Source organism: Capra hircus, chromosome 11 (assembly GCF_001704415.2).
Source record: "Capra hircus breed San Clemente chromosome 11, ASM170441v1, whole genome shotgun sequence".
Lineage (NCBI taxonomy): Eukaryota > Metazoa > Chordata > Mammalia > Artiodactyla > Bovidae > Capra > Capra hircus.
The window spans coordinates 37,639,600-37,651,906 of NC_030818.1; the positions used below are offsets into that span (position 1 = coordinate 37,639,600).

At 35.9% G+C, this 12,307-nt stretch overlaps 1 protein-coding gene across 6 annotated transcripts in view; it reads right to left on the reverse strand.

Annotated features, from left to right (window-relative positions):
• Nucleotides 1-12,307, reverse strand: part of CCDC88A (coiled-coil domain containing 88A) — a 125,433-nt gene that overhangs the window by 29,827 nt on the left and 83,299 nt on the right. For all 6 annotated transcript variants that reach the window (XM_005686619.3, XM_005686617.3, XM_013967661.2 and 3 more), the window contains exons 17-18: nucleotides 10,538-10,676; nucleotides 5,594-5,758 (exon numbers count right to left, since the gene is read on the reverse strand). In XM_005686619.3, coding sequence (XP_005686676.2) covers nucleotides 5,594-5,758; nucleotides 10,538-10,676 — 304 coding nt within the window. The remainder of the gene's footprint in view (nucleotides 1-5,593; nucleotides 5,759-10,537; nucleotides 10,677-12,307) is intronic.

Here is a 12,307-nt window from a genome sequence, read left to right on the forward strand (position 1 = left end):
TCATGTCCATCGAGTTGGTGATGCCATCCAGCCATCTCATCCTCTGTCGTCTTCTTCTTCTCCTGCCCTCAATCGCTCCCAGCATCAGGGTCTTTTTCCAATGAGTCAACTCTTCGCATGAGGTGGCCAAAGTACTGGAGTTTCAGCTTTAGCATCAGTCCTTCCAAAGAACACCCAGGACTGATTTCCTTCAGAATGGACTGGTTGGATCTCCTTGCAGTCCAAGGGACTCTCAAGAGTCTTTTCCAACACGACAGTTCAAAAGCATCAATTCTTCGGCACTCAGCTTTCTTCACAGTCCAACTCTCACATCCATACATGACCACTGGAAATACCATAGCCTTGACTAGATGGAACTTTGTTGGCAAAGTAATGTCTCTGCTTTTCAATATGCTATCTAGGTTGGTCACAACTTTTCTTCCAAGGAGTAAGCGTCTTTTAATTTCATGGCTGCAGTCACCATCTGCAGTGATTTTGGAGCCCCCCAAAATAAAGTCTGATACTGTTTCCACTGTTTCCCCATCTATTTCCCATGAAGTGATGGAACCAGATGCCATGATCTTTCTTTTCTGAATGTTGAGCTTTAAGCCAACTTTTTCACTCTCCTCTTTCACTTTGATCAAGAGGCTTTTTAGTTCCTCTTCACTTTCTGCCTTAAGGGTGGTGTCATCTGCATATATGAGGTTATTGATATTTCTCCTGGAAATCTTGATTCCAGCTTTTGCTTCTTCCAGCCCAGCGTTTCTCATGATGTACTCTGCATAGAAGTAAATAAACAGGGTGACAATATACAGCCTTGACGTACTCCTTTTTCTATTTGGAACCAGTCTGTTGTTCCATGTCCAGTTCTAACTGTTGCTTCCTGACCTGCATACAGGTTTCTCAAGAGGCAGGTCAGGTGGTCTGGTATTCCCATCTCTTGAAGAACTTGCCTCAGATTCTTGTGATCCACACAGTCAAAGGCTTTGGCATAGTCAATAAAGCAGAAATAGATGTTTTTCTGGAACTCTCTTGCTTTTTCCATGATCCAGCAGATGTTGGCAATTTGATCTCTGGTTCCTCTGCCTTTTCTAAAACCAGCTTGAACATCAGGAAGTCATGGTTTATGTACTGCTGAAGCCTGGCTTGGAGAATTTTGAGCATTACTTTACTAGTGTGTGATATGAGTGCAATTGTGTGGTAGTTTGAGCATTCTTTGGCATTGCCTTTCTTTGGGATTGGAATGAAAACGGACCTTTTCCAGTCCTGTGGCCACTGCTGAGTTTTCCAAATTGCTGGCGTATTGAGTGTAGCCCTTTCTTATATACCATTCTGATATAACAAAAAGGTGCACCATTTTCCACTTATATATGTGAGATATATAAGTATATTCACTTATACTGTTATAGTTCAGCTCTTCAGAAACCAAAATGTAAAAGCTCTAATGAGTCTGGGTATCCTTAATAAGAAAAACTCCTACAGTCTATAATGAATAGAAGAGATAACTGAGAGTAGATAGGGTATCTAACAACAAGAAAAGATTTACAATGGAAAAGGATGCAGTTAACAAACGTACGTACTAGCAAATCAGCAAAAATTATCAGTCTAATACAGGGTAGCCATCTTTACAAACCCATTATCTAAATGAGTACAATATGTCAACCAGGTAATTTCTCTCCAGTGGAAGTTTATAGATGAAGTAAGTGGGAAAAGAGATTCATCTTATAGAATATAACACACCAAGTTTTCTGAAATGTAATTTTTAATCTAAGCGATTGATTATAAATATATATGACTGAATAATGAGACATGAATTTTCATATGTAGCTGATAAATACATAAAAAGGATATAAAATAGCTCACTAATAATTTAAAACACACAAATTAAAATATTTTCTATCACTTAAATAGAAATTACAAGGTTGGTAATACCCAATGTCAATCTGGAATAACAGATATTCTATTAGTGGAACTGAAAATTCACTTTTTTGAAAAGCTTTTACAACAGTATCAATTAAAATTAACTACACACACAGAAATATCACTCTATATATGCTCTTTGACCTGTCAGTTCTACTGTCAGCAATTTACTACCCTAGGAACTTCCCTGGCAGTCCACTGTTTAAGACTCTGCCAGCCCAATGTATGGGGTGCAGGTTCGATTCCTGGTTGGGGAACTAAGACCTCACATGCTGTGGATCCAAAAAAGTTAGGGCTTTCAAGGTGGTGGTAGTGGTAAAGAACCCGCCTGCAAATGCAAGAGATATATTAAGAGACTCGGGTTTGATCCCTTGGTCCAGAAGATCCTCTGAAGGAGGGAATGGCAACCCCCTCCAGTTTAGAGAAGGCAATGGCGACCCATTCCAGTACTCTTGCCTGGAAAGTCCCATGGACGGAGCAGCCTGGTAGGCTGCAGTCCATGGGGTCGCTGAGGGTTGGACACAACTGAGCCACTTCACTTTTACTTTTCACTTTTATAAAGCACTGGAGAAGGAAATGGCAACCCACTCCAGTGTTCTTGCCTGGAGAATCCCAGGGACGGGGGAGCCTGATGGGCTGCCGTCTATGGGGTCGCACAGAGTTGGACACGACTGAAGCGACTTAGCAGCAGCAGCCAGTATTCTTGCCTGGAGAATCCAACAGACAGAGGTGCCTGGAGGGCTGTTGTCCCTAGGGTCGCAGAACATGTTAGGGCTTCCCAGGTGGCGCTAGTGGTAAGGAACCTGCCCGCCAATGTAGGAGATTTAAGAGATGCGGATTCAATCCCTGGATCAGCAAGGGATTCCCCTGGAGGAGGAAATGACAACCCACCCCAGTATTCGGCTGGATTCGGTCCATAGGGTCGCAAAGAGTTGGACACAATAGAAGAGAATCAGGATGCAGAAACGTTATAACATGGATTTTCACGGAAGCAAAATCTGAAAAATAACTTAAATGTCCACTGATATGGAATTTATTTAAATAAATTATGGTAATATATACACAATGGAACAGTATGTGTTCATTAAATAAAATTATATAGCTCCATATATGCTAAAATAGATCTAAGATAAAATAATTGAAAAATGGAAATAAGGTCTCAAAAATGTAAATCTGTAAAAGAAATAAAACTGCTATAAACAGATAACTCACAAACATTTTTCTGGAAATATAAAACAGTTTTCAGTGATTATTTTTGGATGAAAAAGTAGAAATCAGTAGTGTAAGAGATTAACTTCTGTCTTCATGGCTTAGTTTTCAATAAACAAATTAGAAAACAATAAAACCAAAGTTGGCTGAAAGCTCAACATTCAGAAAACTAAAATCATGGCATCCATCCCATCACTTCATGGCCAATAGATGGGGAAACAGTGGAAACAGTGGCTGACTTTTTTTATTTTTCCCAAATCACTGCAGATGGTGACTATAGCCATGAAATTAAAAGACGCTTACTCCTTGGAAGGAAAGTTATGACCAACCTAGACAGCATATTAAAAAGCAGAGACATTACTTTGTCCACAAAGATCCATCTCATCAAGGCTATGGTTTTTCCAGTAGTCATGTATGGATGTGAGAGTTGGACTATAAAGAAAGCTGAGCACAGAAGAATTGATGTTTTTGAACTGTGGTGTTGGAGAAGACTCTTGAGAATCCCTTGGACTGGAAAGAGATCCAACCAGTCCATCCTAAAGGAGATCAGTCCTGAGTGTTCATTGGTAGGACTGATGTTAAAGCTGAAACTTCGATACGTCGGCCACCTGATGCAAAGAGCTGACTCATTTGAAAAGACCCTGATGCTGGGAAAGATTGAAGGCAGGAGAAGGAGATGACAGAGGATGAGATGGTTGGATGGCATCACTGACTCCATGGAGATGAGTTTGAGTAAACTCTGGGAGTTGGTGTTGGACAGGGAGGCCTGGCTTGCTGTGGTCCACGGGGTCATGAACAGCAACTGAACTGAACTGAACTGGACCACAACTCTTTTACTTGTTAGCCCATTAAGTTTCTTCAGGCTCACTCATCTTTGAAGAATAAATGGTTGCTGAATTATTTTCTACAGTAAATATTTAATAAATAAATAGTGCATACTTAGTGCATATTTAGTGCATATTTATTAAGAATCTGCTATCTACCAAGCATTGTTTTACACAGAGAAGGCACAGTGATGTAAAAGAAAGACAAGCTACCTGTGTTCAGGGAGCTTTTTATAGTCAAATAGTAAATCAGTGAATACTAACAATTAATTTTAATTGGTAAAAAGTTCCATGAAGAAACTAAGCAAGGCAGTGGTGTGAGAGTAAATGGTTTTAGGTTGGGGATGACTGCTTCAGTGGAGAAGGGGTCAGGGAAAACCCCCTATAGATGACATGTGATGTGAGACCTGAATGTTGGCAGAAGCCTGTCACGTGTTCCAGCTAGGGCAAGCAAACAGAAAGGCCCTGAAAGAGGAATAAACAGAAAACGCCAATATGACTAGAATTTATTTGCTTATTAAGTGCCGGTCACTGTTCTGTTTTCCACATATTAACAGATACTAATATTATCCTCAGATTAATAAATAAGGTAGGTAGAAGACTAATATGGTATAAGGCTAGAGATACAGGCAGGGAAATGTCAAATAGGATCTTATGGATATAGTAAAAAGTATGAAGTGAAAGTTAAAGTGTTAATTCATTTGTGTCTGACTTCGCGATCCCATGGACTGTATGTAGCCCACCAGGCTCCTCTGTCCTTGGAGTTGGTAGTCATTCCCTTTCCCAGGGGATCTTCCCGACCCAGGGACTGAATCTGGGTCTCCAGCACTGCAGACCTATTCTTTACCTCTGAGTCACCAGGGATTTCATTATTAATAAAATGGGAAAACACTGAAGATTTTAAGCAGGAAAATGACATGACCTGGATTATGTTTTAAAAATAACTCTAGGGTTTCCTTGGTGGTCCAGTGGTTAAGAATCCACCTTGCTGCAATGTAGGGGACACTGGTTTGGTCCCTGGTTTGGGAAGTTCCCACATGCCAAGGGGCAACTAAGCCCAAGAGCTGCAACTACTAAGCCCACGTGCAGCAACTACTGAAGCCTGCAAGCCCTAGAGCCCATGCTCCACAAGAGATGCCACTGCAGTGAGAAGCCAACACACCGCATCTAGAGAGCAGCTCCCACTTTCTGCAACTAGAGAAGCCCATGAGCAGCAACAAAGATCCAGTACAGCCAAAAATAAATGAATAAAAAACTTCACAAATTATTTTAAAAAAACATTATTTTAAAAAAACATTGAGAATGGGTCAGTTTGGGCAAGAAGTGAAAGGGGCAGGCCGGTTAGGATGATACTCTTTTTTAACAGGCCAGATGAGGGGTAAGGGTAACTTAGACTAGAGTGTTAGCACCAGAGAGAGAGAAATAGATGAATTTGCATTCTATTTACATGACAAGAGTTGACAAAGCTTGCTGATGGGCTTACATGACGATGATGAAGAAACAAATATTAAATTGTTCTTAATACTATACTTAATACTATAAAACAAACTGATCAAGAAAGTATAAAATGAACAAAACTACAAAACCAGATTAGATAAACTTTATTATATACTCAGTGATCCTTTACTTCTAAAAAACTTTTTTCCTTCTAAAATACTTACATTTCTTTCAACTTCAATTAATCTGTCTTTAACTTTCAGAAGCTCTCTAGTTGTTTCTTGACTTTCTCGCTCCCACTTGTTGTCTTCACCAGCAGCTGGAGGAGAGCTCTGAACCATTCTTTCCTCATCCTGTCTCTGTTTGAGAGCCTCATAATTCTTTTTCACCTAAAATATTATTTTAAAATATCTTTTAAAATCGAAGTATAGTTGATTTATAATATTGTTTTCATTTATTTAAAAAGGGAGAAAACATACCACCAAGGTTATATTTATCATAATTAAACTCCACAACGGTCTGGTGAATGTGACAGACAGTTTATTTAAAAATATAATAATATATACAATTACCATTATTATCATGATCATAATTTATGCATTGTAAAGTGCAAATGTTTTCCTCTAAAATATTAATATACCCTGCTTAAGTGTCATGTGGCTATTATTTTGTAATTTCAGATCCTTTGCTTATGATGAAAATATCACTGAAGAATAGATGAATACAGACTTGTTGCTAAGTACTAACAATTGTTTTTACAGCTATTTATAATTGGTTTAGAGATTTCAGAGATCTCCATGTCAAGAACAAAAACTTGACACATGTATTAATTCCCCTTAAAAAGAATAACTGAAGCTGAGGAAGTAACTATCTATGTATGATCTTTTTAAAAGGATTTTGTTGCCTGGAATGACCTGTTAATAAATAAATGACTTCTTTATACAGATACTGACCCACATAAAATTACTATTATTCATTTTATAAAGAGTGAGCAATCCAAGGATATTATCTTATCCAGGGTTTTCTGGTATGATTATAACCAAATCCTACTTTAACAGAGCAAAGTCAAAACTAACAAATTGGTCATCATCCAAAGTTAACGATTAACTAAATTGCTCTCTTCAATTTAAATTATTGTTATACTGAATTACTAGTTTTTCCTAGGAAATGATTATCATAAATTTCTAACTTAAACCCAAACTTTCTATTAAGATAAGGATACAGATGTTTAAAATAATTCAATGTCTAATGCAACCTCAAGAAAGCTTTATGGCTCAAACTTTGCTACTACTACTGAGTGAGACAATAATGATGTGAGATTATAGAAAATAAGATGCCAAGATAAGAGTGTCACTTAAATTTTGGCAAATGATCGAACAGATATTCTGAGATCCTGATTTTCCACTTAAAAAAAATACTTCTGACACCCTAATAATACAGATGGATAACATAATTTCCAGTCTATTTTACATTAATTTCTCACAGGCTCTTTTTTCAAGGCTTGTAATAGTTATGGACATATGTCATTATTAAGAAGGGGACATGAGAATAAAACTCAGAACCTCTCATTTTCAGTCCACTGTTCTGTAAGTTTCAAAAATGGTCCTTTACCTTATATATTATTAATCAGAATCGTTAATTTATGTTCATATTGAAAATGACATTTTCCATCAGGGTTTTTCAGAGACAGTGTACAGGTGGGTGTTGCCTTATCTAATTTATTAATTTAAATAAATTAAATGCCTTTTAATTGGGATGTACAGACCATTGACATTTAATGTGATGACTGACATGGTTTGGTTTAAAATTGCTATCTTGCTATTTATTTTCCATTTGTCCAACCTGTAGTTTGTTCTTTTTTCTTTTTCTGCCTTTATTTGGATTTTTTGATTCTATGTAATCTCCTTTGCTGCCATTTAGTTATACTTCTTTGTCATACTATTTTAGTGGCTACTTTATACTTATTACTCATATTTAGCTTTCATAGTCTATGTTAACTATGAAAAAACTAGAACAGGATAATTAATTAATCATATATTAAAAACTAGAACAGTATAATTTCAGTTGAATGCATGTTTATGGCAGAAAACTAGTTCAATAATAATAATTTGGAAATCTTCCACTTCCAAATGGCTGAAAGTGGAAGACAATCTCTAACTTTTAGACTTGAAACACATCATATACCAACCCATACTCAAACCCATTTATTTCCTGGCTTAGTAGCTTCATGAAATTGACTTTATTTGCAATATAGTGATACTGCATAAAGGGCAAAAATTCAGAAAAAGAAAGATGATTAATGAAATGTGGTAACAAGTTTTACTTTATATTTTTTTGGACAACACTTTATGCTGACTAAACAAAGTTCTAAAATTCCTTCCGTAACAAAAAACGTTCTGTGTTAATGTCTGAGACAAACACCAGCAATGATGGTATGGGCAAATGAGGAACCAATCCTTTTCCTCTCCTGTATAAGAAATTAATCTTTGGGTAACTTTCTCTGGAAACCTGATAAAACTACAATGTTACATGCTACCAGTCAAGAAAAATGACTTCTGATTGGTAAATTGTATTTGTACTACAAGAACTATAAATGCCTAATAAGAAGCTACATCTTTGGACTTCTCTGAGTATAGGAACTCTTAAATCGTAAGACTGTGAAGATCTTAAATCCATGCATTTGGAGATGTTGCAAGGGATGATGACTGGTATTAAGCATGATGTCCCAAAGCCAGAGCAGCTTTCACACCCAATGTGAATCTTGTCTTCTTGCATCTGAACTATCATCTAGTGAGAAGACGACTCTCAGACAAATATGTGAAGAGGGACACCAGATTGTGCCCTACTATTAGCTTATACTTCCTATAGTGCTCTGAATTGAATGGTTCTAAATGTAGCCTATAATAAGCTTGTCAGCCTGAATGTTTGGTTGACTGTAAAACCACTCCAGGTATGACTACAGAGCTAATAAAAGGGAGTAAAAGGCAGATCATGATTCTACCATTCTACCAAACACTAACCCTATAGAATGGGCAAGTCCCTTCAATTTCAATTCATTCACATAGGGAAAACAGAAAGCAGCCCCTACCTCACATATTTCACTGAATAATTCCAAATAGCACAATTAAAAAATTCAGAAAAGACCTCAAATTTTTTAGATCAAGGGCTCTCTTATACCACACATACTGCTTCCTTCTACTTGCTATCCTCACCCCCATATTTTTTTTTAATCTAACTTTTACCTGGATTCTCAATAGGAAAAGAGTGACAGTGAAGTGTCAAAATCACACTGAGAGCTTTTCCCAACGTAATAAGTCTGCCTCTTCCCAGTTCCACTCTCACAATTCCAATATGTGTCTTCATACATATTGAGGGACATTCATACACAAAATAAGACTGAATAAGCTATAGTATATAGACAAAATAGTTTGTTATAAACTACATAACAAAGATCTGTTTAATAATAATCTCTAGTTTAAGAAAAAGAAATAGACAAAACAGTAATAAAATTTTATGTTTCATTTTCTACTTTATATTTTCTTTCTTTATTTTTTTAGTGAATTTATTGCTTAAGAAAATGGTACAGAATGGATGTTTACAGCTATAGTATCTTCACAGACCAAGGTAAAAGCAAAGAAAATATTCAACAGATGCATAATTTTTATATCAGATCTTGCTTTACACTTTGTGGGTTTGAGTCTACCTATTTTATATTATCAATTATAATAAGTAACAATTGGAAAAAATCAAGTTAAAATGTAAATGGAGTCTATGAAAAAGTCTTGGATAAAAGAAAAAATACAACTGAAATGTAAATTAATAAATTATATGAAAACAATAGAATTGATAGGATTCTAAAAAACGAACAGAGGGGTGTTTATACCTCTATATGTTTTTGTTATTAAAAATCAAAGATTAAAATTAGTGAGTTAAATTCTCAGCTCAGAAAACCAGAAATAGAACAGCAAAGTACATTGAAAGAGTGCACAAGAAAGGAAATAATTAATTTTTATTTTTATTTTTATTTTTTGGGGGAAGAAAATCCTTTATAGCACCACCACCCAAATTTAACAATTGTTACCATTCAGTTGTATTTCCTTCCATATTTTTTACTGTGCATTTATATGCATATTTTTTTATTTTTATTTTTTTAATTTTTATTTTTACTTTATTTTACTTTACAATACTGTATTGGTTTTGCCATACATTGACACGAATCTGCCACGGGTGTACATGAGTTCCCAATCCTGAACCCCCCTCCCACCTCCCACCCCATATCATCTCTCTGGATCATCCCTGTGCACCATCCCCAAGCATCCTGTATCCTGTACCATTTCACACCAGTCAGAATGGCTGCAATCCAAAAGTCTGCAAGCAATAAATGCTGGAGAGGGTGTGGAAAAAAGGGAACCCTCTTACACTGTTGGTGGGAATGCAAACTAGTACAGCCACTATGGAGAACAGTGTGGAGATTCCTTAAAAAATTGCAAATAGAACTGCCTTATGACCCAGCAATCCCACTGCTGGGCATACACACCAAGGAAACCAGAACTGAAAGAGACACATGTACCCCAATGTTCATCGCAGCACTGTTTATAATAGCCAGGACATGGAAGCAACCTAGATGTCCATCAGCAGATGAATGGACAAGAAAGCTGTGGTACATATACACAATGGAGTATTATTCAGCCATTAAAAAGAATACACACAGTTCTAATGAGATGGATGAAACTGGAGCCGATTATACAGAGTGAAGTTAGCCAGAAAGAAAAACACCAATACAGTATACTAACACATATATATGGAATTTAGAAAGATGGTAAGGATAACCCTGTATGCGAGACAGCAAAAGAGAGACAGATGTATAGAATGGACTTTTGGACTCTGAGGGAGAGGGAGAGGGTGGGATGATTAGGGAGAATGGCACTGAAACATGTATACTATCATGTAAGAAACGAATCGCCAGTCTAGGTTCGATACAGGATACTTTATATTTTCTGTCCAGATATCTGATAGGGAATTCCCTGGCTGTCCAGTGGTTAGGACTCAGTGCTAACTACTGGGTCCCAGGTTCAATCCCTGGTCAGTGAACTAAGATCCCACAAGCTGAGCAGTGTGAAAAAGAGAAAAAGTTGACAATCAAAATTCTTCCCAAGAAAATCACTTACTGTTTTTAGTTCTTGGCGCAACTGCTGGTTGTAATTTGTGGACTCTTCTAGTCGAGCTTCTAAAGCAGCAATTTTTTCTTCTTTTATTTCAAGAGACTTCTTTAGAGTGGATTCTAATTTTGATTCCAAAAGTTTGTATCTATTATCCAAATATAAAAAGAATATAGTTCATTACTGGAGGTCAGAAAATTATTTTTAAAGATAATTTATGATTAGATACCTTACATAAAAAAGCCTTATAAAATAGTCTTTTTTAAAAAAGAAACAAATTATTTTGTTCTTCCTGTCTACTCTCCCTTTTTAACTATTCCTGGTAATGAGAAAAAAACAAAAAAGCCCTGAGTATACAGCTCCAGATTACAGTCTAGGTTGTTAAAAGCAAAAATTAATGCTACAAAAAGGCATCTGGAAGATCCCAGTCTCAAAATATATCTTTTAGTTTCATAAGAATAGAATCTACAAGAAGATTAAGTGGATGGATTAAGCACATTATTAAGCATTTGTCTATGATATTAATATATAATATATTTACACAGGTACATATGAATAGTTAAGACTTAAAGCACTCTGAAGACTACCTTCAGGGCATGGAGAACTTGCAGAATATTAAAAATAAAGAGGGGGGACAACATAGTAAAGAGCCAAGATACTGGTAATAGAAGAGGAAGGGGCAGATAGGTTTGAGTGTTAATATTTTATTTATCTTTCTGATTGATGGGTTCATGAATATTTGTATTATTAAGATTTTTTTCTTTATAAAAAGGATGCCCATGAACATACACTGAGAGGGAACCACAGACTAGGAATTACAGATTAATCTATTTCTTACACCTGAGAACCTCGATGACTAAAGCAAATAAAAACCTGAAGTACGTATATGAGAAATTCTATCATACTCTGCCTCTTATTGTAATTAATTTGTGTGCATATATTTTCTGCTCAATTAGATTTTAAGTTCATTGAAAACAGAGGAAAAAAATCTCACTTTGATATTGGCTTGAGTCAACAAACAATTTTAAAGCATGTAATGTGTATGACTCTGGATGTATTAAATTTGTGATGCCTGAGTTCTGATTGTCCAGGTAGAGATGTTCAGTAAGCAGGGGATAATATGCATGTCAGCTGAGATGATGGATAGAATGCTCATGGAACGGATAAGAGGCCTAAGAACCTAACCCTAGGAAACTATATTTAGAGAGAACGCACAGGACAAAGAACTGTTACAAAGAGAAAGACAAAAGTGATCACAGGGCACTCTACCACTAAATTCACTTTATTATATTTATACATTCAATTCCACAATTAGACTATATATTCCACAATGGTAAGAATAAATTCTTGCTAATAAATACAATCTGCATTAATTTTTCCCACATACATTTATTTATTATAAAATATAAACACTAGAACAGTAATGATGGTTAGGCAACAAAATACAAATTATATAATTACAAAAATTCTAATGAAATAAAATCTAGTGTATAACAATATTCTTAACAATACATACTTCTATCCCAGCTGGAATCATGTGGCCAACTGGATGCTAAACAGCAGACTATTTGAAAATCTAATTAACTGATAGACTGTATTTACCATGGGAGAACAGAAATTCTCTTCAAGCCTGTACTGAATATTTTCAAATTAAAGTATATATAAGTTAACTTTTTATTCTGTTTGTTAAGCCCTAGTTTTCTACATTATTTTTCTGCCTTAATTGCTCTGCAGTCTCAAAATTAATTCTTGAGCAAAATAAATGATTTCCACTGTTGC